The 25,751-nt window shown below is 40.4% G+C and overlaps 1 protein-coding gene across 1 annotated transcript in view; it reads left to right on the top strand.

The window, feature by feature from the left end:
* The window catches only part of LOC104511045 (RNA-binding motif, single-stranded-interacting protein 3), a 345,645-nt gene that overhangs the window by 15,388 nt on the left and 304,506 nt on the right, over positions 1-25,751 (top strand). Inside the window, exon 2 of the mRNA XM_010153498.1 lies at positions 12,596-12,654. Coding sequence (XP_010151800.1) covers positions 12,596-12,654 — 59 coding nt within the window. The remainder of the gene's footprint in view (positions 1-12,595; positions 12,655-25,751) is intronic.

The raw sequence follows: 25,751 nt of genomic DNA, 5'->3' as shown, positions 1-25,751 counted from the left end.
GTGCGAGGTGGCCCCAGTGTGGCCCCCCCGCTGGCCAAGACTGAGCCCGTCAGTGATGGTGGTAGTGTCTCTGGGGTAACACGTTTAAGAAAGGGGCAGAGAGGGGAGTGAGAGTATGTGAGAGGAACAGGTCTGTAGACACCAAGGTCAGCTGGTGGTAGTGTCTCTGGGGTAACACGTTTAAGAAAGGGGCAGAGAGGGGAGTGAGAGTATGTGAGAGGAACAGGTCTGTAGACACCAAGGTCAGCGGAGGAGGTGCTCCAGGCGCTGGAGCAGATTCCCCAGCACCCTGTGGTGCAGCCCATGGTGAGGCCTGCTGTGCCTCTGCAGCCATGGAGGGTCACGGGGGAGCAGAGACCCACCTACAGCCCGGGGAGGGCCCCACGCTGGAGCAGGGGGATGACTGAAGGAGGCTGTGACCCTGTGGGAAGCCCACTCTGGAATTGGCTCCTGGCAGGAGCTGTGGCCCCATAGAGAGAGAAGCCCAGGCTGGAGCAGGTTTTCTGGCAGGACTTGTGATGCCAGAGGGACGCAGGCTGGAGCAGGCTGCTCCTGAAGGATGGCACCCCATGGGAGGGACCCACGCTGCAGCAGTCTGTGAAAAACTGCAGCCTGTGGAAAGGACTCCCATTGGAGAAGTCCATGGCGGACTGTCTCCCGTGGGAGGGACCCCACACTGGAGCAGGGGCAGAGTGGGAGGATCCTCCCCTTGAGGAGGAAGGAGCAGCAGAGACAGTGTGTGATGGACTGACCACAACCCCCATTCCCTGTCCTCCTGTGCTGCTAGGGGGGAGAAGGTAGAGAAATGGGGAGCAAAGCTGAACCCGTGAAGAAGGGAGGGGTGGGGGGAAGGTATTTTTAAGATTAGTTGGGGTTTTTTCCTCATTATCTCACTCTGATTTATTTGATGGCTAATAAATAAAACGAACTTCCCCAAGCTGAGTCTGCTTGTCCTGCAACGGTGATTTCTGAACCATCTCTCCCTGTCCTTATCTCAACCCATGAGCTTTTAGTTATGTTCTCTCTCCTGCCCAGCTGAGGAGGGGAGTGATAGAGCAGCTTTGGGCAACTGGCCTCCTGCCAGGGTCAGCCACCCTCAGAAGTTTATAGTGAGGTTCATAATACTTTTTTCTTAAACCCTTAGATTCTGAGGCATGTGATAAGATAGGAATCTCAGCTTTCAGTTTTTTAAAAAATACAGATTTCTCTCCTTCATGGCTGTGAGGTGTGAAAATACAGCCCGAGTCTATCACAAAGGCTTGAAATACGTAAGGAAAATAAAAGGATATCTTAAGCATATTTGTTTACTAGATTTTTTTAATAACAAATGTTAATTTTTTAACTCTTTGGTCTATTAGTGCGCAACAGGAATTCAGTACTGTACTCCGTGGCTTGTTACCAGAATTGTGAGCTTATCCCAGTGAATGACAGTTCTCTCTCTCTCAAAGTATGCCCAATACTCAGAATGAAGTCCCAGTTTTTCCACTGACTTGAGGATCATATCTTTTAAAATTATTTTATTTTGAAGCCACCTGAAGCCAGCAATATAAAAAAGACTCTTCTTGAGGGCTCCTAAACTACTGAAACTAATCTGCTTCCAAACCCAGTGTTACTGATCAGATTTCAAGATGTGCTCACTGTGTTTTTCAGTTAGTCTTTAGTTAGTGGGGTAAAATTTCTCAGCAGAAACATAAAATATTTAAATTCTTGCTCCTTTCTCCATATCTGCGCATGTGTATTTCAGAAACGATGGGTTACACAGCACATCTTTTTTTCATAGCTCTCCATCCAGGGTTCTGCCTGGCAGGACCAACCAAGTGTCCCTTTAAGGGCAGAAGGCATTGACTATATAAAGGGTATATTTATTTAGGGAATCCCATGGCTTATCTAACCTTTTCCCTGTCCGCATTGGCGGTTGCTGAATCCCAGCAGAGCACAGAATTGCCAACATTGGCTTTTCTGCTGTAGGAGACTCATGGCCAAGATGTCCAGTGAGAGAAGCTGGCACAAAGCCCGAGTGAGGAGTTTTTGGTTGACTAAGGTTTTGTTTGTCTTCGGCTCATTGGTTCTCAGAAATGCTGACTGATGAGCAGAGCACTACAAGATGTGCTAATCATGCTGAATTCCCTGCCCCTTGGTGTTATCTTAAAGTGTAACTTCAGTGCTCAAACACAGAAAATAATGAGGCAGCTGCTCCATTGGTGTATACTGCAGCAGCCCATTGGATTCCGAAGGAGGGCACCATGTTTCTGGAAAACTTCAGACTGATCCAAAGTGCAGTTTTTAATAAGCCCTCTTTCTCCAAACATATTTACTAGGCTGACACAGCAGGCTAATATTGTTTAATTATGTCCATCTTTTTTTGTACAATAAAGAATGAAGAATTATTTATAAAATAGGCAAGGGCTCTCAACTAAATATTTCTTTTAAAAATGTAAATCTGTTGATTTTTTTTTTAAACAGGTGACTTCAGTTAATGCTATATTTACTTGCAGGTTTTTAAATAATTTTAAAAACATAAAAAAATTAACACGACTCATAAATTATCTAACTACGTTGCATTCTGGGCAGCTTCACCTAGTCTGAATTTTATTGTTGACTAAGCTGTCGCTTAAGAGAAAGTTTTGGACAATATCTGTTTTGGGACCCTGGCCCTGGGAGTTGTGGTGAGTTACCAGCAAGAATAGATTTGTCTTCTTAAAACTAATTACTGTAGTAGTTACAGGCCTTTCACTGAGGAAAGCAAAGCATTTGCTGACTGGAAACATGTAGTTGTGTGTCCTGTATAAAGCTATTTACTGTATCAGGGCTGTAGGGAGGACTTTCCACACCAAATAAGCACATTAATTTATGGGCCTGCAAATGTGCTGTAACCTTGAGAAATGGGGATTGTCCTGCTCTAAGTTCAACTGGGCTTCTTATATGCCTGAAGTTGTACATGTGCATGAGCATTTAAAAATATCGTGGACAAATAGCTTATCAAATCCATTTCCACACCCTCTCCAGAGGCTGTCTTTGTTACAGAATTGCCCAAATAAATGGACTAAAAAAAAAAAAAAAAAAAATCTTTCCTTTCAGAAATATAAAATGAATAAAGTTAAATAAGTTAAGTTAAATTAATGAAGTTAAATAAAGTTAAATAAAATCTAAAGAAACTCAAAACCAGAAGTATTCTGTCCCAGCATGCACTTTTGTTCATCTAATTTTGAAATTCATGCTCTTGTTGTTTCTCCTTGAAAGATTCAGGCAGAGAAAGTTGTGCTCCTCTGCATCACTTTTGTCAAAGTTTGGCCTTTGGAAAAGTGAATACAATTGCAACGTACCAGCCCTGGAAATAGACAGATGAAAAATAAATATATTGAAGAAAATGATCAATTCTGTGATGTAGTTCCTGAAATACATATTTGCAATGTAAAAATCCAAAGAAACCATTCCTCTGAAAACTAAGTTGTTTCCAAAGACATTCCAAGTACCTGGATTTTTCTAGTTTGTAAATACTGAAATGGGAGCTCTGTGAACTCAAGAAGCCTCACACGTTTGATTCACATGGCCTCTGTGTGAACTCCGTCGAATGCTTTAGCTCTGAATTATCAGTTTGAGTCCATGGTCCCTGGTGGTAGTTGGAATTCTTGCTTTTTTCCTTAAACCCTTTTCTTTTTAATTTCTTTTATTTTCTTGGCTATTCCTGGAGAGGAACTATCTGATTGCGACGTATATATTTATACTTTACAGTATGATGCGGTCCCAGAATTCTTTTAAGAGTAAATTGTTTTAGTGAAATGTCAGAAAATCTGCACAAACTGGATGCTCAGAGTTCCCTTGAATAATGAGGCTATTGTTAAATGATTGAATACTTTGGAGATTAATATCATGGTATGCTGGCACGCTGATTCATACCGACTCTAATTTAACAATGAATCCTCCATAAGTAAGCAAGACTGTGAATGAGAAATCGGATACAAGACAGCACAGCATGCAAGAACATACAAAGTAAATAAATTCTACATACAGGAATGATATGTCAGGACGGGTGGGGGCAGGGGGGTATTTCCAGAATATCGAAGACAATTTAGATGCTGGATAGAGGAGATTCTACAAGTTTGAATATCCGCTTAATTTTTCCTTCCAACACGGATGAGTGATGTCTTTATAGTAGGAAGGATAGGTTTTGGAGGTGTTGGGTTTGGATTTTTTTCCCCACTGTTCTTTGAACATCAGAATCTGTCTGGCATTATCTATTGTGACAGGCTACAGCAAACCACATCTTATTCTGTGAAGGGTTTTGGATCCCTAAGCTGTATTCCAAATAATGCATCCTATCATTATACAGAAAATTCAGTGGCACGCTGAGTTTCTGCAAACAAAAGTTGCATTTTATTTTTTTAAGACATCTGAATTCTTGCAAATATGGAATAATTAGTAGCTGAAGATTTAATGATGGCCCAGAAGAAGGATTGAAGTGTTCTGTGTGAAATCACAGTTATTAATTTGTGCATGAATTTCGTTTTTCATACTTAATTTAGCAACTGTAGAATATTTTGCTAATTAATTATTAACACTGGTTATTTGTCGTGGCAGAAGCGTGAGGGGAAAACATAGCTTTCTATCAAAGCAAAAATACAAACCTCAGAATTTTAATTTAAATATGATACACAATAATGTAATCATGTTTTAAATAGTCTTAAATAGCATCAGTATTCAAACGCACAGATATAATATGAATATAATATAGAGCACTAATTCAGAATAAACAATGTTTAGAATGAAAATTGTTACTAAGAGCTTGCAGCAAACTGGGGAAAAACCACTGTAAAATGTAAGGCTTTTATGGGGAGTGCCACTTAAGTAACAGGCATTTTTTTCTGTCTTGGGTATCAAGAGTGTGACAAATCTGTAGCCTTATTATAAGCACTGTGAATAGGATTTGAGCTTGTACCTACTGAAGACAATGAAAAAACTGTCTGATTTCTGCAAGTGTTGGATCAAGCCACTTAATTTCATTTACATGCAGCCAAAAAAATCTTTTTATTTTGGCTAGGAAAGGAACAAGGCTACAGGAAACGTTACCTTTAAACTACTGAAATTATATACTTCTTCCAGGTCTGATAGTTCAAGTTCTTTGTATTTCCAGAAAATTAGTGTCTGTTTAGATTTCATTTAACTTTTACTTTACCTGGCCTTATTTCCCAAGTACTGAAAACAATTATAGTAAGTCTTCAGATCCTGTATAATTTCATATGGGACTATTTTTCCAGAGATGAATAGGCATCTAATGTTTAAGAGTATGAATGCGGGTTAATTTAAATTGGAAATACGACTCTGTGTTGCCTTGTAAATACATTTCTAACTTGAATACAAGACACCATTATCATTTTGTGAAGATGAAGGTGAGAGGCCTTCCTAAGCATAATATTTTAGGAACACTGAAAAGGAAAGCTAGTATTTTAAAAGCAGAGGAATTTCTTAGTTGTAGGTGTTTCTACACAGATTTTAAGAGGTTTATTTACAGTATTCTCCACCCTACGTTGTTGAAATTTTATGAGAAGCAAACTCCACTAAAACTGCTGAGTTTTCTGTATTCCTCAATGAAAGAACACCAAAGGACCTGATGCAGCTGCTCCAGGGCTGTATTATAGCCCCATGATTTGAGCTAAATGGTGCTCGCATCATCTTCTGGAAAGCAGGATTTCTTAATATGATCTGTAAATGCAGTGTAAAGTAAATGGCATGATCCATAATCTGAAATAGACTTTTAGGTTCTTTCCTCCTAACATGAAGCTGTTATTCAAGAGTGTGGTATGATCTTGGGTTTTATTGGTCTAAAGCAATAATAGTGTTCATAGACACACGCATATAGTTATTTTAAAGGGTATGTAGCTTTTTTCTTTCTCTGAATTTTCTGAAAACTAGATTTTTAGTAGACATGGAGTGATGGTGAATAATAGGCCTATGTATGACTCAAATCGCTGCGTGCTTAGTAGTAAATATTTGTACCAGAAGATAACTGTTGAATATGCATACATTCTTTTAGCAATTAATCAGCTTGCATTTGCTTGAAAATTCACTCGTAGATGCTACAGCATTCATTACTGTCTGCTTAATACAGGGCTCCTAACGCCGTTGTGAGAATGGAAATACATAGCTTGAGTTTTAAAATTGCTGAGGAACACCTTCCCTTACAGAATTTGGTACTAATGACTCGGGAGCCCTTCTAGAATTCCAGGGCCATTTTAGATGTACAACCAAGGGATTTAAGAGGCCCCTCCCCCCTTTTTTGTGATGTTTTTGAAACTCTTGGACAGGTTGTTACTCTAAATTGCTGCACTAACTTGTATTATATTTAGCGAAGGAATGATTTTTGTAAACTTGAGAGCTAGACTGAAGTTTTGAAGACAGAGCAGGTGAACATTAAATGCTTACAAATGTACAATCTTGTTAATCCAGTACACCATGGGTTCCCTGCAACTGCCTCCTTCTGTTTGTTCCCCAAACCAAGTGCTGTTCCGTGAAAACAGATGATGATCTGAATGGCGTGAATTTTTGTTGTTTTATTTCTGTGTGAATGAGTGTCTTAGCCTTAACATTTCCTTTTTAAATTAAAAACAATATACAGAAAACCAGCAAGAAAGTGGCTCAGTCTTTGTTAATAGACTAATATGTTGTTTTCTTGAGGAAAAAATAGAAGCATTGGAAAGGTCACGCAGTAGATGAAATGCCCAGAAATGATCATGCAAATCAGAACCTTCTTTCTGAGTGAATTTCTCTTGTGTGTGTATTTCGATGTCAAGTTCATGTGGCAGTGTATTATAGGAATAACATCTCTCCAAGAAACCCAGCAGCATTTCCTTCTGTACTTTAGGCTTTCATAACGTGGACTTTCTTTTTCCTCCCGAAATCCATGTTTTTCCTAATAGAGTCTGCTTTAAACAAAATAAACCCAGTTATGCTATTTATATATTAATTCCCAGAGTTAAAAGACCCTCAGTGTTGCTTATCTAAATCCAATTACTGCTGGTCAAATTCATCCCAGTACAAAAATTTCTGAGATAAAAGCATATATTACCTAAATGCCCAGAAATGCAGACAGTTTTCCGTTGGGTGAATTGTGCTCTGAGCAATGTGGGAGGCCTTGAGTGAACCCTAACGCTGGGGATGTAATTATTAAGCTCTCAACTTGGAAATTACATGGTAACTCCATTGGTTTAACTAAGCAAGAATTCTGCACTCTGGTTACTTGGGTTTCAGTCCCAAGTTTCATGTTTATTTAAAACATACAGGCAGCAACTGGAATTGGGCAAAAGCCGTGTTGTGTACAAGTCTGTGCACCTAGTAGTAGAGATAGTAGGTGAGGATGGCAGCTTACCTGTAGCACTGAGTCGGGCGGGCGGCGAGAGACTCCGCCTGTCTGCTCTGACGGCTGTTCTGCGTTACAGGACTAGTGGTGGCCAGCCCTAAGTTTGGCTTGGAGAACAGAGTAAGACATACTTATCCCAGCGGCTTTTGGTCTCCGTAATGCCATGGAAAAGCTGAAAAGTTTGAGTGGCCCCAAGCAGACTGGTGCCCCAGGAAATCCCTTCTTTGACTCAGCAGCTCTTGTTGCTGGCTGTCCCTCAGCAGGCTTCCCATCCTGGCATATTGCCTGCCAGCAGCAGGGGGATGGTGCATGGCTCCCCTGCCCAGAGCTACTTCACAGCTGAATCTCACTTCCCTCCTAACCCTGGGCACCCACCTGCCTTCCCCTGCACCCCTGGATTCCCGCAGGCAGAAACAGAAATGGCTTGAATCCTTTGTGTGCCATGAGACAATAAATTCCCATCAGTTTGGGATCAGTGTGGGCAGTGGGAAAGGTTCCTGTATCTTGCAAGTGGTATCACTTGCAGCTGAAGTGCTTCCTTCAGGAACTATCTCCATTTTAACAGCAGTTATCAAGTAACTTTCCGGGAACGACCAGGCTGAGCTTTGTCTGCAGTGTAAGTGCTGATCGACCGCCTGCCCGCAAGCTCTTGAAATGATCTATTGATACTGCAACTTTGATGGAGGTTAAGGGTTTATTCCGCACCGCTTGCATCTTTCCTGAGTCTGCTGAGTAGTCAGAAAATGTGGGGTGCAGTGGGATGGGGTCCTTGAGAGCGCTTTCTGCCATACCTCTCTATCTGGGCCTGAGCAGAGAGATTGCTTCTCTGTGCACAGCCCCGTGGGGTCTTCCCTTAGTCCCACCCTCTGCGTGGCTGTTATTGCTGTGTGTAAGTGAAGTGTTAAGTGACCTTTGTAATTTTAACAGTGGATATCAGATGACTTGAACAGTTTCACCTTAAACCAATATATACCAGAGAAGGTAAAAATTATTGTTTGTAAGAAGGTATCTCCATCCCAAAATTAATGTCCTCTTGCCATGTAAGATCGGCTGGGCTGGCCCAGGCAGGAATTTGTTTTGGCAGCTGTGGAGGTGTCTGATGTTAAACCAGGGACAACATACAATGATACGACTCTGGTACCTTCTCCCAGTTTCTGGCAGTGTGTGACTTCCAGGGCCACAAATGTGTCTTTGCTTTTAATTTCGTGACAGATTTTCCATCCTAGGAGTTGCTGGATATTTTTTCTTTTTTTTTTTTTTTGGAGATGAGCTTCGGGTGGCATCAGCATGGGCTGTGGCAGTGAGTTCCACAAGTAGCTCTATGTTCTGGGGAAGTACCACCTTCTGAAGTTTTTTAAACCTTATAATTTTCTTGTCAGTTCTTATGTATTATGAGAAACCATGAAGACAACTGGTCACCATCTCACTGCACAGGTCCTTCTTTAATGAACTGAAGTCCTGGTCCGTGTAGTTGGTCCTTACATAGATATTTCAAATATCTGACCACCTAATTTTCAATGAGAATTATTACATGGAAGAAACATTAGAAGCATATTTGAATATAAGGGATTAAAAGATTAAAAAAAAAGGCCCCATGTAAACAATTTTGTTTGTGCTTACTATGCCTATAAAGAACACTTGGGGAAGGATATGATGGAAAACAGCACGTTGTATGTCTGGAACTCCTTTGAATAGGTGTTCGGTAGACGCATTCTTGAAGTAGCCACCTCACAGATTCATACTGTCTATTCTCTTGGTTACTGTGATGCAGTAGGGGATCCTTAATCATACAGTCATTATGTTGAAGGGTTTATAATATGGCACTGAGATGAACTTTATTCCACAATTATCTTTTACTGACCAGAATTTTTGCTTCAAAACACTAGAAAATATTTCTCCATGCATGGTAGCTCAGGAGGAAATTAAATAATTCTCATGTCCTCTCATGTTAAGCAAACCACACCTGGTATTTTTTACATTGGTGATATCTTAGTTTGTAGAATAGAGGCATGCAGGTTGTTGGATTTTATAGACATTTCCATTTAAATATATGAAAACAGGAGGCCAGCTCTTGTGATGCCCTTTAATCTTACTTCTGTGATGTTCCCCTTGAAGAATAAAATTTTGGTACTTCAGGGTGAATCAAATCATAATTAAAGGTCACACAAACAGAAAGCCAAAAAACTTTGGCGAGGAGACACAACTTGATGCTACTCTCCACACATGCAAGAAAGAAATATGACCGCACTTGTAGAGCAAAATACCTTCCTGATTTCATGCAGTACACAAGATAACATTCTTCATCAGAACTGATGTTCTGATTACTGTAAAAAAATTACTTGAAATATTTAGGAGAACAGTCTCCAAGTTCCAGGTTCCAGTTACTTTCTTTTGGTAGCACTCAAGGATTATAGTGGTAGATTAAATTGGCTGCATATGGCTAATTCCCTATAACAGTATTTGTTATTGTGGTGCCTCTTACTGCTCTCATACCTGTTTTTGCAAACGTGGAGGTGTGCACGTAACTTTACGTGCCGGAGGAAATCTCATCTGAACAGAATAATTTCTGTGAGTAAAATCTCTAGTGGAACTAAGTGTTTGCAGGATCACAGTATGTAGCAAATAACTCTGGGAAATCTGTAATAAAAGCAGTGGAACCACAAATGCCTGTCTCTGCTGGCAAGAAATGTTAACTTTTAGCTCTCATGTGATTTGGATGAAACAACGTATCAATTCATTAGGAGTGGCTGGACTGAAATGGAGGTTGGGTGTTAGTTTTTGTTGGCGGAAGTTTAGGTAGGGGTTGTGTTTTATTTGAGGTTGTTGTGGGTTAGCCGCTGATTTTTGTTGGATTCTTTTTCTATATATCTGTCAGAGGTTCTTTACTGTACAAAGCAGGCATGTTTTTGCATGTTTTTCATGTATTTGATTTTATATCTAAATAAATCAAATGAAGATGCACCGCCCGGGCCAAATTTCCTGCTGGGTAGGTTGGCCCACTGAACAACCATAAATCATACTGGCAAATCATTTGGCTTTGCCTTCATAAGATGTGTAGTGTCTTTGAGGCCAAAGTCAACTGCACGTGTTACTATGAAGAATTATAAAACTAAGTGGAACATAAGTGAGCATAAAGGCCCAATTCTGGAAACACCTGAGGTTATAAAAGCGTGTGAGCTCACTGGTAACATTAAATCTGCTATGTGTGTGTTTGGAGTGGGGCTAGCTATGGCTGAAGCCATAGCTATCAGCTCGTGAGCCACAACTATCAGCCCATGTGCCCATTATGGTGGAGTGGACAATGGATCACACTAGCCTTCAGAGCACAAAATCCTGCCTTCTACAGAGCCATCAAAAAAAGGGGTGTGTGGAGGGGAGGAAGGCTTGTGAGACTTTTTTTTTGGTTCCTGAAAGATGGCTGAATTGGACCTCAACTTAGATTGCACAAACTATTAGTATCTTTAGGTCAGTTTGTCCTCCATCTGACTGGTTTCAGTTTGAAATAAAACAAAGCAGGACATGCTTTTCCTTCCCAAAATGAAAGTCAAATGGAAACAAATGTTTTTGTGGGTTCTTAGGGAAAGGAAAAACTGTGAAAATGGAAAGTCTCACTTTGCATCAGTCACAGAAAGAGAGGAAAGCGAGATGGACAGTGCCCTTTGTCTGAATCTGAGTGGTTACATGTCACTCACACTGTGGAAACTTCAGCTGAGAACTTTGTCAGGCACAAAATTGCCTCGAATCTTCTTTGCTGGTAACAAAGAGTATGTTAGGCAGGCTGTTGCCAGTTTTTCCCGTTGGTGCTGCTCCCCCTTCGTGAGGTATTTGTTTGCTGCATCCCAGACTGAAACCTAAAGGTCCCTTTTTCCCTATAAGTGATAGTGCCATTTCATCTTTGGCTCCTTCTTTTTTTTTTTTCTTTTTTTCTTTTTTTCTTTTTCCCTGGTTTACTAGTTATGTTTACAGATTAGGGGGGACTGAGAAGAGTGAGTGTGTAGTACAGTGCTCTAGCTGCACTTAGAGTCCTTTTCTGTATAGTAGGGAGAAATGGGCCTTCTCCTGAGGCAGAGAAGGAAATTGCAGCAAGGTCTTCCATATCCTGGTTTCTGGACTTCGACTAGAAGTCACTAACGCCAGGTTTATGTTGTTGTTAATAAAAATTGACCAAATAAAAATTGGTCTGCCATACATTTCAGTGGTTTATAATAGATGAACTGTTAGTTATTTTCTGTGGGTGTTGCTTTGCCATTAGAAACCACAATTTTATTATAATCTTTTATAGTAATAATTTTCACCATCGATGAAGGACAGATGTTCAATGGAAAAGTCTTATCAGAGTACCAGTAATGCTTTTTTAAAAATCTGGGAAAAGATGTTTTAGAGGAAGTTCTCTTCAGTGAAGCAGAGACCCAGACATATCAGTGACTTGAGAAATAAAACTATTTTCCTTATTATTTTGAAGTCGTATATTCAGCCATAAGTTGCCATCTTCTATGATCTTTTACCACGGTTTTGTGATACTTACTATTAAGTCTTCATTTTTAGTCTTAAACTCTGTGAGGTAAAGACAGATAAATATTTTATGGTCTAGTTGCTTAGTACGCCAAGTTTTAGCTGCCCGAATTCCCTCTTCATCATAGTAAGTCCATCAAGTTGCGGTCCAGTGCCATGCTATCTATGGGAGGCAACATAAATTCAAACAAGTGTTAACATTCATCTTGGAAAGAGCTTGGAGATGCACCTAAACCTTAAAATTCCTGTTTTCCTAAAACAGAAGTTTAGAGTGTGTATACTCAGACATGGATGCCCACATGAGTTGTTGTGTGTGCATGCATGTAAATACCTGCGTTTTTGTTAATCCTGGAGGAGTCTGGTCCATCTGTATTAAAACAAACCTTGTTTGGCAGCTAAAAATAAAAAAGAAATAAGGAAACCTAATTAGTTTAACCAAAGCAGCATTTTTATCAGTGCTGATGTCTTAAAATCCTTGCTGTAATTGGCATTTATGCTGGCAGTGCCGTGCAGTGACCAGAGATGGACGGGATGTGGCAAAAGAACAGCGCTTTTCAGGTGAGCTCTGAAGGTGTTGTTTGAACTACTGTGACAAAGGAACCTCTCCAGGAGTATCATTCTTCAAGAGCAATAGCTCACTCCCTAGTATATGTGCTATACGTGTGCAAAAATGACTGTGTGTTATTAAAATATAATAATATGTATTTCTGGTGTTTGTTTTCTCCATAGGTACGGGAAAATTGTATCCACAAAGGCGATTCTTGACAAAAACACAAATCAGTGCAAAGGTACGTGCAAAGCGTCCACCCCGTGAGTTCATGGTCTGTTTCACTGATTGACTTGTGGCTTGACTGCCTGGGCTTTGGCTCAAATTGTGCAATCAACGTAACATTCGGTGTATTACAAACATATTTAATAATGCCAAAGCTTTTGAGTTGTGTTTCCAGTAACACTGCTCATTAATTTTTTTCATTAACAAACAAAATGAAAATCACAAATCAGAACAAGTATCAAATTGCTTCGGCAGAAAAGTAAATTACCTTCTAACCACATAGCGCTGTCTGATTTGAATGATACCATCAGTGATGCAAATTGATTTCCTATATAAAAATTAGAAACCTTTGGGAAAAGTTTCACAAGCAAAACCTGGTTTAGTTTTTCTATTTTTGTGAAGTCTTGGCCTATGCTATTGGAAGAAGAAAATATTCTTTATGACACAAATAGATTCACAAGTTGCAATATGAAGATATAAAAAGGATTCCTTTTCCAGTTTTATGTTCTTAATTTTTCTGCTAATGTACGAAAACATCTTTTTGGTGAGGTATGGCACGTTTCCTTTGTGTCTATGGCTATATTTGTCTAGGTGAATCTTAACTAACATGTCTAGTAATCTCTCAGGACTAGAACTGTTACTCATTACCAGTCTGAAGAGCCATCAAGTCTGGGGAGGGGAAGCTCTGTTTTAAAATGACTCTGTGAGTTTACACTAGCGATATACAGAATCCTTTGGAATAGTAAGATCTACTGAACTGGGTTCTTCTGATAAGAAACACATTCTGGACATCATTACTACGTAAGTCAGTAAAAAGAAAAAGCACTGCAGGACAGGAATATGTCACAAGGGGCCAGATAGGCTGTGAAGAGAAGCAGCAGAGAAAGACATTGGGGGAAATTGAGATGGGGCAAAATCCTGCTAGCTGTAGCAATGTTGTTCTTGCAGTTTGTAGAAGTGTGTGCCTTTACTGTTGCCTGCCACAACAGTATTCATTTTGAGAGAAAAATGGGCTGGTAGATTGCAGTTCTGGTCGCAGAAAACTCCACCAAAGCAATTGGTCATGGGCCGTCATCAGAAGTGGTACTGCCATGCGTTCGCTGGAGATGCATTTTCTTTCCTTGGAGCACTGTTCTGGCAGATTTGTGATAACATGACTCTGTATTTCTTTGAATATTATACTGGGAAGAAGACCCAGTTTGGTTTTTGTTTTGTTTTGGTTGTATTATGAAGGAATACCTTCTTGGGAAGATGGGCTGGGCCAAGTGCAGAAGGTCCTGGCAGGGTGGCTGTGGGGGCACAGAGGTGGCTTTTAAAGCTGTGAGGAGATGGACGTGCCTGCTGCAGGCTGCTGCATGGCCAGGAGATTTGGTTTGGAGGCAAGATGCAGCATGGGGAGCTGTAGGGACGGGGACTTGCAGCTTGATGGGGGCTGAGTGGACCCGGTGGGCTCTGAGCTGGTTCGAGAAGGAGTGCTGCAGTGGGATAAAGAGAAGATTGGGGTAACAGCGCTTGGGGTTGGGGCTCTGGAGCAGGAAAGAGTTGGGGCTTAAGCCTAGGAGTGCTGGATGGGCCTGAGGTGATGATGTGAGAGGTGAGAAATAGGAAGTCCATGATCAGGTAGGTTGAGGTTACCCTGGAGCTATTATTTACTGTCTTACACTCCAACTAAGACCTTCCTTTGGGGACCTGTAGGTCCTTGTCTCCCTTCCCACTGCTATACAAGAATGAGGTGTTCTCTATTCTCCCATGTGTCAACTCCATCCTCTTGTCTGAAATTTGTTTATCTGAAACAGCAGCACAAATCAGGCCGATGGAGCTGGATTTTAAATGGGCTGTAATGCTGAATAATGAGATGAAGTCCATGGGAGCGAGAAATGTATTTGTCTTTGCTGATCTTGGTTGTCTAAGACCATGTGCTGTCCCTGTAAATGCTTCAGCTGGGTGCCTAAATGTTGGTAAAGAGAATCAGGTAGAAGCGTGCTTGATGGTTGTCCTTAGCTTTTTATTTTGTTTTTAAACTTCCTTCCATTCCCATTGCCAGCGGTAAACAAGGAAAGGAATGGACCTGTCTGCAAAACACAAAATGTGAAGGGAAAAGATTGTAAAGAATACAAATGGTAGAATTTTGAGAAAGAAAAATATCTGGGTTTGATGTTCTTGATATTGTAGGTAGCTTTGAGAATAATGTAGTAGGGGCCATATAACAGTGAGCTGGGATTTTGTAAAAGTTTGCTTTCACAGTTTGAATTGCACTGTAGGGCGGAGTTATTTATTTTTATTTTCAGAGATGGTTCACTGTAAGTGGTGCCTTTAAAAGATGGAAAATGTAATTGGATTGTTAACAGTATGCTTTGGGGCATAAAAAGAATAGATGTTGTACGGTTTTAAATGCTGGGTACAATTTCCTTCCTCTTACTGAGGAACTTCCCAGAAATTAGAAGTGGAAGGACCTGAAGAGGTCAGCCGGTCCATTCCTCTGCCTCGAGGCAGATCAGCTCTCACCCACTGCTGAGGGGTGTTCCTCTAACTGTGCTCAAAGGCCTCCAGCGGTGGAGATCCTGGAGCTCCTCAGGCAATCTCTCATAGCACTCCTTCTCCTCACTATAATGAAGCGTTTCCTGATGTCTAACCCAAATCTCCCTTGATGCGATTTAAGCCTATTGCCTCTTTTCTTATACCCAGTGGACATGCAGAACAGTTTATTCCTTTCCTTTTTGCTGCAAACATGTATATTTGAAGACTGCTATGCATCTGTTGTATCTTTTACTTAGAATAAACTCTAGTCTTTTTACTCTTTCCTTAAAGGCAATCTGAGTTAAGTTTCTGATTGTATTGAACTTTGCTGGTCTCTCTAATTAGCTCACTTCTTACTTGAAGTCCTTAGAGCCGGATACAGGATGTCAGACCGCCTAAATCTTACCATTTTAAATAGTGCAGAGAGGTTATTTCATTTGTCTTCTCTGTGATCACATAACTCTCCTCTTTGTTGATATAGCCCTGTAAATAACTATGTATATTTTAAATACAGATATATTTCTGAGGGTCAGGGTGTTGCATGAGAAAAACAGTGCTGATTTATGCTAAGAGATTCTCTGCAGCCCCCAGTTCTGTTGTTCTTTTCCCCAGCACTGCTGCCAGCCAGGCATTCCTTATTGTGTGCTCTGCTCTGTGCTGTTGATTATTCCCTCCTAAGGCTAGTACTTTTCATTTGTCTGTATTGAATTTGATTCTATTTTTTTTTGCGGCTACTTCTTAATTTGCTAAGATTATTCTCAAATCTTAAGTCTCCAGAGTGCTTGCAGCACTTACCTATTTAGTATCCTCTTCACAGTTAATAAATGATTTCTCTAATCCACTGGACAAGATAAATTGGAAAAGACTGAATAATAACAGACCTGGGGTAGACTTTTGAGGAAACCCTCTCAGTACATCAGGTAGTGCAACAGTGAGCCATTGAGAACTCCTTTATTAGTTTTGATTTCTGCAGTTTGGCACCTACACTGCAGCAGTTTTACAAGATGGTATTTCTCCCCTCTGCTCAAGTCATGAGAGACAACCAGGGTTTGACTAAAATGCATAATACTTGCCTGTCCATGAGATAAGTTACTTCCTTCTAGATGGAAGTATGATGTGACACTCTATTCCTGCTAAATCCATGCTGCTTGGTGTTAATTACCTGTGGCCTGTGAGATTCTGTGAATGGGTTTATATGCCTAGTTGCTCTTTTTTTCAGAAGCTGAAAATATGTCAAAATGTCTCTAATTCACTGGGACCTGCATCCATTCTTGTTTTTAAAACAAACAAACCAACCCCAGAAAAAACAAAACAAAGCAAAATAATGCCAGGCACTTTGTTTGCTCCTTTCCAGTCGTCCTGATCTCACTCACCTTCCGCAAAGTATGAGTTACCCAGTTAAATGAACATATCCTCCTGAGATGGTTATACCATGCAGTAGGGTGGATTAAATTCAAGGAGATGATAGAAGAAGTTATCACATGACTGGAGATTTCAGAATATATTTTGATGTCATCTGTGTGTTGACCAAGGTATAGAGTAGAGCTGAAAACGGAGAATAGTTAATATAGCAAAGAAATGATTTCAAATACCGCATGTATCAGTGTGCAAATCTGTTAAAATAGGTTACTGCTTCGCAAGAAGTGTTAGGTTTCCTCTTGGAACAAGGACGAAAACACTCTGCAATGGACTTTAAGTCATTCTCTAGTATTCCTCAGAATTTTAAGAAGATACCCACTACATTCCTGTCGTGCTAAGGGATAGTGTTATCTGAGGATTTCTCCCTGGTATGAGTTAAGCAGTCGGGTCTAAAGTAATCATATTTGCTGCAAGGGAGTTCACTGGGGAAACCTGTTGACGTAACCTCTCGTTTTCAGATTGCTCTTTGTTGGTGGCATGACTGCTAAGTGAGGTAGAGGAGAAGCAACAACCACCCTGTAATGGAACAATATATAAAACAAAATAAGCAGAGTCATGACGAAATGGCCAGAAATCACTGAACAAAGCAGAGCACAATCGCATATGGAGAGTAATGAAAAACAGACACATGATTCATTCAGATGTTCAAACACAAAACCCCTAATGAACAAGTTGGAGAGTTTGGGCTGCTTTTGCTTTTTCCCTCTCCCTCCCCTCTTTCCCCCTCCCCCTTGCCCATTTCCCTTCTGGGTCTACTGTATTTGCTAATTTAAAAAGTAGGGGAAATGAAATAAAAGAAACCATTGAAGAGAAGCGTTAATCTGAAACGCGTAGACTCTTCCCTTTCCAGCCCTCACCCCCCGCCCTCTCCAGACTGGCTTGCCTTTGATAGACCTACGTGCTTAGAGCCGAGGGAATGAGTAATGGTTGTTTCACAGTACAGTTTCCATACCTCATAGCAATGGAATACAGAACAGTTAATCTGCCAAATACACAAGCCCATTTCTTAGAGTATGAATTACTGTCATCTGCATCTGCCCTTGCAGACACTTTAATTGCATGCATGCAGGTTTACTTCCTGGTTTAATCAGGAGCTCATATGATTTTGAACATTTTGCCTAGGACCTTAGGAGATGAGCATGGGAGAATGACTAAAAGTCCAAAATTGCACCTGTGGGATTCTTTCTTTAATAAATAAAACCTGTGAATTACAGTAATGTGTAGGAGACAAACACTTCAGCTGCATATTCTTTATTTTATGTATATTCTTTCAAAGCATGCGTGACTTGATTTGTTGAATAGCAGTGTTTGTCTTAGGAGAGAAATGTGCCTAACATGATGAGGGGAACTATAGAGACTCTATTTCTAATTTTAATATTTCATTATGACATTTTTCTTGCTGAGAAATGTTAGCAGTGATCTATTCATTTGTAAAATACGAAAACTGGGGATGCAGATATGCAGTCATTAGCATTGCAATGGGTTCATGGTAAAAAAAAAAAAAAGCTATGAGGTCATCAGTGTTAGCCCACCATATATCACATACAATTTTATTTCTCCAGTTGCCTTTCTGTTTTTAGATCAGGACTTAAAATTTACCATGACCTATTTTATAAATTGAGTTTATTTGTGTAACAGAAATGGGATAACTGGAGGCCTGCTCTAAGTGTTGGAGCTAATTGTATTGGCATGATAAACTGCTGCTTTGTATCTCCCAAAAGGAGTCTGTCCTGCCTTGTGTTAGTGGTTCTGCTCATCTGCTTAAGTTCACCAGCATCCTTAAGTACCCTAATGCATTGGAGCTTAATGGGCAGGAGGCTTCTGCTCTGGTATTCTGATAAACTAAGCTTGTAAGCATAGAGTAAATATACCTTGGTGTGTATGGTAGACAAAATACATTCATAACCTTAAATTTTAGAAAGTAAATTTTTTTTGAACATACCCTGTGAAGATCTGTGATGATACAAAATTACGTATTTTATAATAAATTAATTTTTTATTAATTTCTATTCCTTTTCTACTTGAGACGGCATAATTTGGTTGTGACTAGCAACATGAAGCAAGTCTGTGTAAAATAATAAGCTAGTGAAGAAAGAGCTAAGCTGCATGGAAAGCTATTTAGTTAATAAATTTTATTTATTGGGGATAAGCTCAAATTGCAATAACTTTGCTGTTTTATTTATGATTCTTAGAATTGCCATTTTGAGAGAGGAAAAAAAAAATCCAGCCAAGTAGGTCTGTGCCTGATCACAGACTGTAAACTGTTCACACTAGGAGGGCATGCACAGCATGCTTCAAGGGGAAATGGATCTTGCAGAAAGTAAATAATTTGTAAAACAGACTTACTTAATTTTGAAACTCTAGGCTTGTGTAAAAAAATAAATCAATCCTATGTTTGATGCTGGGATAGACAATAGATGTGGCGATTTTTTTGTACATTAGTTTTGTTTGTTTGCATTTCTTTTGTGTGCGTGTTTTTTTTGATCCACTCCAAAGTTTTATGCAGTCAGTGGCATAATAACTTGTGAGCTATTGCAGTTTTTAAGTTGGCAGGTTTTCTGACAGGCGTTTGTGAAGGCTGGATAGATGCTGAGTATAGGCAGGTGCTCAACAAATTTTATCTGTGGCTCTGCTGATCCATCTCGCTACTGACTTGTAGCAGCCCCAACCAATTGCCCCAGTTCTTCTGGTCTTGGGTCTCTTGAAAAGAGAGCACAAGCGATGATGAGTTGTGCCAATTTTGGTTAGTAAGGCAGCTGATAAACCCACATCTCCTGAGTTAGAAGGACAAAGTCTTCAGCAATGTTACTAAGTCCCCATATTGGAACAGGAAGGGGGGGGAAAAAAAACCAAACAAAAAAAACCCCACCCAAAAAAACCCACCACACCCCAAAAAAACCCCAAACCTAAAAAGGCAAACTTTCCATGCTAAGTTTTTTGATAGCGATACTACATTTAAACGTTATGAGATTAGTTGTTTAAACTTCGTGAATGTTTGGAGATTTTTCTAGTTTGTTTTCTGTTTTTTGAAACTTTAGTTTCATTCCTGCATGTATGTGGTGTTTTTTGTTTGGTTGGGTTTTTTTAAATAAAGGTTGAGATTTGTTCTTTTTTCTGTTTGAATTAAAAGTGATATTACTATGTAACCACATGAGACTAGGAGCCAAGTCTTTGGGAAGAATACCTAAAGGTGACATCTAAACACCCTAAAGGCAGGCATACATCAAAATAAATGAAAAGCATTACCAATAAGAAACCATAAGTTGTTCACTCTACAGTGAAGTGTTGTAAATTCACAGCCCACCTCATCAAATAAAAGCTTGTTTGAGCTGTAGGCTTATGAACTGTGATGCTCTAAATCTGAGCATTTTAAGAAGTTACCAGAAACTAGATGGGGGGGGGGTGGGGGGAAGTGTGTGTATTTGTAGCTATGCCCTTGAACTTACAGATGATGGGGTAATAGATGTTTGGGTAACCTTAAGAAGCCATGGCATTCAGTGGGAGTGTGTGGTGCTGTTGGGTGAGCTGTTTTCTTGGCACCTGTTGGGTTGGCCAGCAGGCGTTCTGTGTGTCTTGGCAAACGTATGAGTGTTTCGCAAAGTCTCTCTTCAGCTTGGAGGTAGAGATTCTCCTGTTTGCGTATTTTTAAATGCTTTCCACATCTGCTGCAGTGAAATAGGAAAGGGTTTGATGGATCGTGCCAAGAAGGTCACCATAGCTGGAGTGTGCCAGCACTGGCAGCTGGCCTGCAGTGGTGAGAACTGGGAGACGTACCTGCCTCTGTGTCTGCGAAGTGTTGCTGCAGCACAGCAAACAATCTTGACTGCATCTCAACAGTGCTGTCTCGAGCAAGTCCTCTGAAAATTGCTTATTGAGTTTAAAGCCAGGTCCTCTACAGAAGAAACTCCTTTCTAATTAGTTCCCCAGACACTTTCTTAAACGGCTTCTTTGCAATTAAGGAAAATATTTCCTGGGTCATTATCTTTTCATAAATGAATTCATGGCCTAGCAAATATTTTCTGTAAGGAGACCCAAGATGCTCAAGTATTCTGTGATATATCTAATCTGTGATTATTCTTAATTTACTGCTTCCAAAATTTGCAGGCCCATATCACTGGCAAATAATTGGTTTAATTTTGTTTCCTTCCAGAGAAATAAAAAAAGTAGAATTTCCATTTATACACAGTGATTAATGTTTTGATTCATTGGTCTGTATAAAACTTTGCCAATAGCTTGGCATGTGTGTGAAGTGCATCGTGGGACCGGGTAATGTTAGTAGGCTTTTAGTGGTCCCAGCAGACTTGGAAATATCTATTTCATATCACAGAAGAGAACAGAAGAGAATTTTTTTTCTTTCAACAGCGGCTCATAATCTGCTTTGTTGAAAGCTTACTTGTAATGCGTTGGTTTTTCCAACTCTCTCACAGAATCACTTTACTTCAGCTTTTTTTTCTCTGATGCCATAGAATCATGATACAGCATCTCGTGTATCAGTAAATCTGGCCTCTGGTTGCCCGAAGGCAGGTCATCTCTCCCAGAAGTGACGGTAGCCCGCTGAGAAGTTGAGAGCTTCAGCGCAATGGTTGACCTGTGGAAAGCCCCAGGCCGAGGAAGAGAGTGCCCGGCTGCTTAGTTTTCCTGGAGTCAACTCCATTACACCCACTCAGAGAATACAGCAGATACAAAACAAATGCTGACTTGATACAGTGGCACGTTGATAATAAATCCAATTGACAGACTTACTGAAAATGGGTACTCCACAGGAACCTTTCTGAATCAGATCTGTTAATTATAGCGTGACTTCACTTCTGCGGTATGCCAGCAATCAGAGAAGCCACCGTTCGCCTTTTCCCCTATTAGTGGACGTCCCTGGCTTTTGTTTGGAAGACTAGAACTCTCTTACTCAAGCGAGTTAAGTAAATGTTCTCTTTCTTGGTAGATAAGATACTGTGAAAGTAAAACACTAATCGACCATGCCATCCTTTTTATTAAGTGTGTCTTCCTTGATATTTGATTGCTGCCTGTCTAGAGATGGCGTAGGATTGCCGGAGTAGGAATAGACGTGCAACGCAGGGGAAAAATTATAACCTATGGCAATAAAAATGTAGCTCCCTCAATGCTGAACAAAAAAAATCCACCTGTACCTGGTCTGGAGAAGGAACTGGTGGATGTTATTTATATGACTTCATCTATGTAGGTTATGGTAGCTGTACAGCAGTAAAACTCTAGGTGCTAATCAATGGTACAGAAAGCAATTGTAATCTACAAAAATTAATTAAAAGACAACCTTGTCCTACAAACTTCGCAGCCCAGGGCTTTGGGAAAGACCAGTGTCCACAACTAATTTTAGGTACGCTGAGTAATCTTATGAATTTGAATGGAGTTAAATAACATTTTTAAAAAATCCCGAATTCTCCAAAAAAGAAAACCCCAAACCCATCTTTCAGCTCTCCTGAGAATAGTCTTACATTTGAGGGTCATTTAGTGATTTTTTTTTTTTTTTTTCCCCTAACCCAGAATGTTTTGAGGCGAGCTAAATTTATATATGGGAAAAGGAGGAGGCCGTGTTAGGGGTGGTAGAATCAACTCTTCTACTTGGTGAAATAGTTTTTGTCTGACTGGGTCCTCCTAGGGACCAATGGTGGGCTGATGTTTTCTTCCATTAGATGGCAGTGGTGTGATACGTGGTTTCTCTGGACCCCCAAATCGCAAGTTTGATTAAAAAATTACATATGGTTCAATTTTTCTTTCTTTTAAAAAACCATTTAGTTTGGTTTCAGAGCCTCCAACCTTTCATTTTTTTATTCACGTAGATTCTTTCAGCTTATTGTCCTGCCTCAAGCAAATGTGCCAGAGGACTGGGACTTTAAAATATGATCAAGAAAACATTTCAGGAAACGGGCAGTTACGTAGACAGGAGACTCAGTGCTCCCGCAGAAGGAAACGGTGGGTGTGCTTAGTTTTAGTCTGCCTGAAGGAACCACTTTAGTCATCACCGCTTGCGCATCTATGGTGGAGCCAGAGCCTGTGCTGGTTTCACCCAATGATAAGTTTGGGAGGGAGGCACAGGTGTGGGAGCAATAAGGAATGCTTGGAGTGGGGGATTGGAGTTAATGCAGTAGGTTGTAGTGTCACACGTGGGATAGGCCATGGGCAGAGACAAGAAAGATGGGTCTCCAGTGTATAAGACGGCAAGCTTTGTTCGCTTCGTTGCTCGTAGAATATTCTGTTTTGTTTTAAACAAAGGAGAAACCCAGAAATTTAATTTATTTTTTTATATAGTATCTGTAAAGATCTTTCAGCCACATGCCCCTGTTGCTTGCGTTATTAGTTGTGGTGTTGTTGTTTATTAACTTATTAAATATGGAGCAGTAAACACCATTTATTTTTAAATGAATTAAAATGGACTTGTTGCCCTTCATGGCTTTTTATTAATTGAATATTTTTGCTAAGCTGTCTGCTTTCAGAGCAAAGGTTGCAGCCAGGAGATGAGGGTCAACAGGACCTCCATTTAAATGCATGTTATCTCTATGTTAATTGCCTGCATATTTAACCAACCAAGCATGTCATTCTGCAGAAAGTAAAGGTTTTTGTGGTCAACCTTTAATCATGAAACAGCAAGAAAAAGTCTGAGTGACCCAGTTTGCCTGAGGTGTCTTGGTTGCTCTTGTCAGTCACTTCAGCTCACAGTAAATTGCAGGGTAAATTCCACATAATTGACGGAATGTATCTTTAAAAAAAAACCCCAAACTGAGGAGAAATCAGTGTTCAAAATGTTAGTGTTCTTTTTTTTTTAATTTGTTTCACATTATCTTAGTAGTTATTTCCTTTTTAAATAAAATCAAATTTTATTGCTAGGAAAAATTGTTATTAGAGAAGAAACTCATGGAATAGACATTAAATAGGCCTTGAGTTTTGGAGACAGATACATATTTATCAGGTTGGGTGAATGTGAGTTCTTACATCAGAAAGAATTGCATAGCTACTGCCTGCTATGCTCTACTTTCTTGGGCTGTTTCTGCAGAAGTGTTAAAATAGTTAGACTTCAAGGAGAGGAGTGTATGACACGCAACAAATCCTTCTGAGGCTGCTGGGATTAATAAGCCTCTGTTTTGTAACTCGTCTGTGTTTTTTCTGGTGTCTAGTAATGAGATTGAGGTTTTGGAACTTAAAGTATTGCTACTTCTGTTAAATTTGTTTGAATAGGGTCAAGCAGTTCAAAAGTTATGGGGCAGGAGGGGCTGACAGGATATTTCTGCAGTATATTCTTTGCCTTGCATTTTACTTCTTTTGTAATGATTCCTAAAACTCACTTTGCCTTTTTGAGCAAATATGGAGCTGGCATTTGTATGGATAGTTCAAATGGCATCATTGTATAATGTGCAACTGGAATTTTCTCCCATGTGGATCGCCACATTTATCTACATTTAATTTATTCTGCTAGTTTATTATCCAATCACTTATTTAAAAGGTCCTTCTGCAGTTCTTCTCAGAAGCCCCCCCGCCCCACCCTGTTTTTACTCCTGAATAGTCTTGTCACCTTACTGCTTAGCCTCTTCTCACCATTTAGAAACATGTGGTGCTGTGTGGGTCCCAGCAGAGCTCCATGGGAAAGTCCATTGGTGCCATTTCCCTTTTGGAAGACAGATCATGCCCTATATACCCTCTGCTTTTATGTCTTAACCAACTGTTTATCCAAGAACTTTCCAACTTAAGCCATGGCTGCTTAGTTTCCTAAGAAATCTTTGGTGATGGCCTTGTCAAATGCCTTTTGGAGATCCGTGCCGACTGTATTAGCCAGATCACCCTTATCCACAGGCTTGTTGACCTTTTCAAAGAACTCCAATAGGTCCGTGAGGCAAACCTACAAAAGCCAGGTTGACTCTTTCCTCATATCGTATTTCCATTTATTTTACTCTGTTTCTGTAATTTCTGGAAATTTGACACCAGGTTTAGAGACCTGTAGGTACCTGGATCTCACACGGGATCTTTTCTCATTGCTGCCACCATGTGTGCCACCTCCTGGCCCTCAAGTACAACGTTGGTTTAGGAAAAGAAGCTGCACACCACTTATTAGCATGTGTAGTCAGCTATTGCGTCCTGGAGCAAACAGGGAGCATGAATACCATCTGTTGTTGCAATTTGTTAGTCTTCACTTTTGTCATTTTGTTCCATACCCACCTCTGTGGTCATTTCAAATTAAGAGTTGCATCTGTTCTTCTGGGCTTCCTAAGAAGCTGCTCTCTGAAACAGCACCTAAAAATGTGACCTTTGTGTTATATCCTATTTTTCCCAATCTGTGTAGGAGTAATTAAAATCACCTATGAGCATTCAGCTCGCTTTCTGCCCTTTACCACTTTTCAGCATTTTCCTCTGCCTGGGGCAGTTGGTGTTGCCATCCTGGTGGGACAGTCAGGAGCACAGAGGTAGCTCTCCAGTAATGCAGAACTGCCGTTCTTCATGTTTAGGGCTGGGATTTCAGCTCTTAAAAGTTCTGTGTTACTCGCTGCCACGCTTAGCTTGATTGCTTCTCCACCACCAGCATGGCCTACTCTGTGCCATGTATGTTGTATCAGCGTTACGGCAGTACGCTCATTGCCTCACTGCACGGTCTTTCTAGTATGTGAGCATTTTCTTACATCTCTTTCAGCTCACGTCTTATTTCTTAGGGTTAAAACATTTAGGGAGTTACTGGAGTTTCAGTTGTGTATTGGCACCATACTGGAGTGACTCTGTGGTTACTTCCCATCCCAGTATGTCCAGTTATGTTCTCTGGCTTGTTTTGTTTGCAAGAGGGGTAGGCCTTGTGATCACCCTCTGATTTTCTCCAAGGTTACCAACTCCCCCATCTACTTACCTCGTGAGAGAGACTGCCATCACTCCAACCCACTCCTTTTGATAAGCTCCCAAGTTCTAGAGAGTTGCTTTCAGTGCCACAAGATTCAAAGTTAGCAGCTCTGAGTGGGGAAGATCCAGTACTGGATCACATCCTGCTTCACCACTGGAATGCTGCCTTGAGCTGATGTTTGTCCTGATGGACTTGTCACTGCTGAAATACCCTCTGTGAACCTGTCCTTCCTCTCCCTTAGCAGGACGTGGCTCGATTGCTTGTAAGTGATGTCCATGAAGGTACAGCTGCTAAATTCCTCTGTCTCATCCAGTCCCTCCTGTTTTGCT

This window comes from Eurypyga helias, unplaced genomic scaffold (assembly GCF_000690775.1).
Source record: "Eurypyga helias isolate BGI_N326 unplaced genomic scaffold, ASM69077v1 scaffold5746, whole genome shotgun sequence".
NCBI lineage: Eukaryota > Metazoa > Chordata > Aves > Eurypygiformes > Eurypygidae > Eurypyga > Eurypyga helias.
The sequence above is the reverse complement of the archived record's forward strand: the minus strand, read 5'-3'. Positions and strand labels throughout refer to the sequence as shown.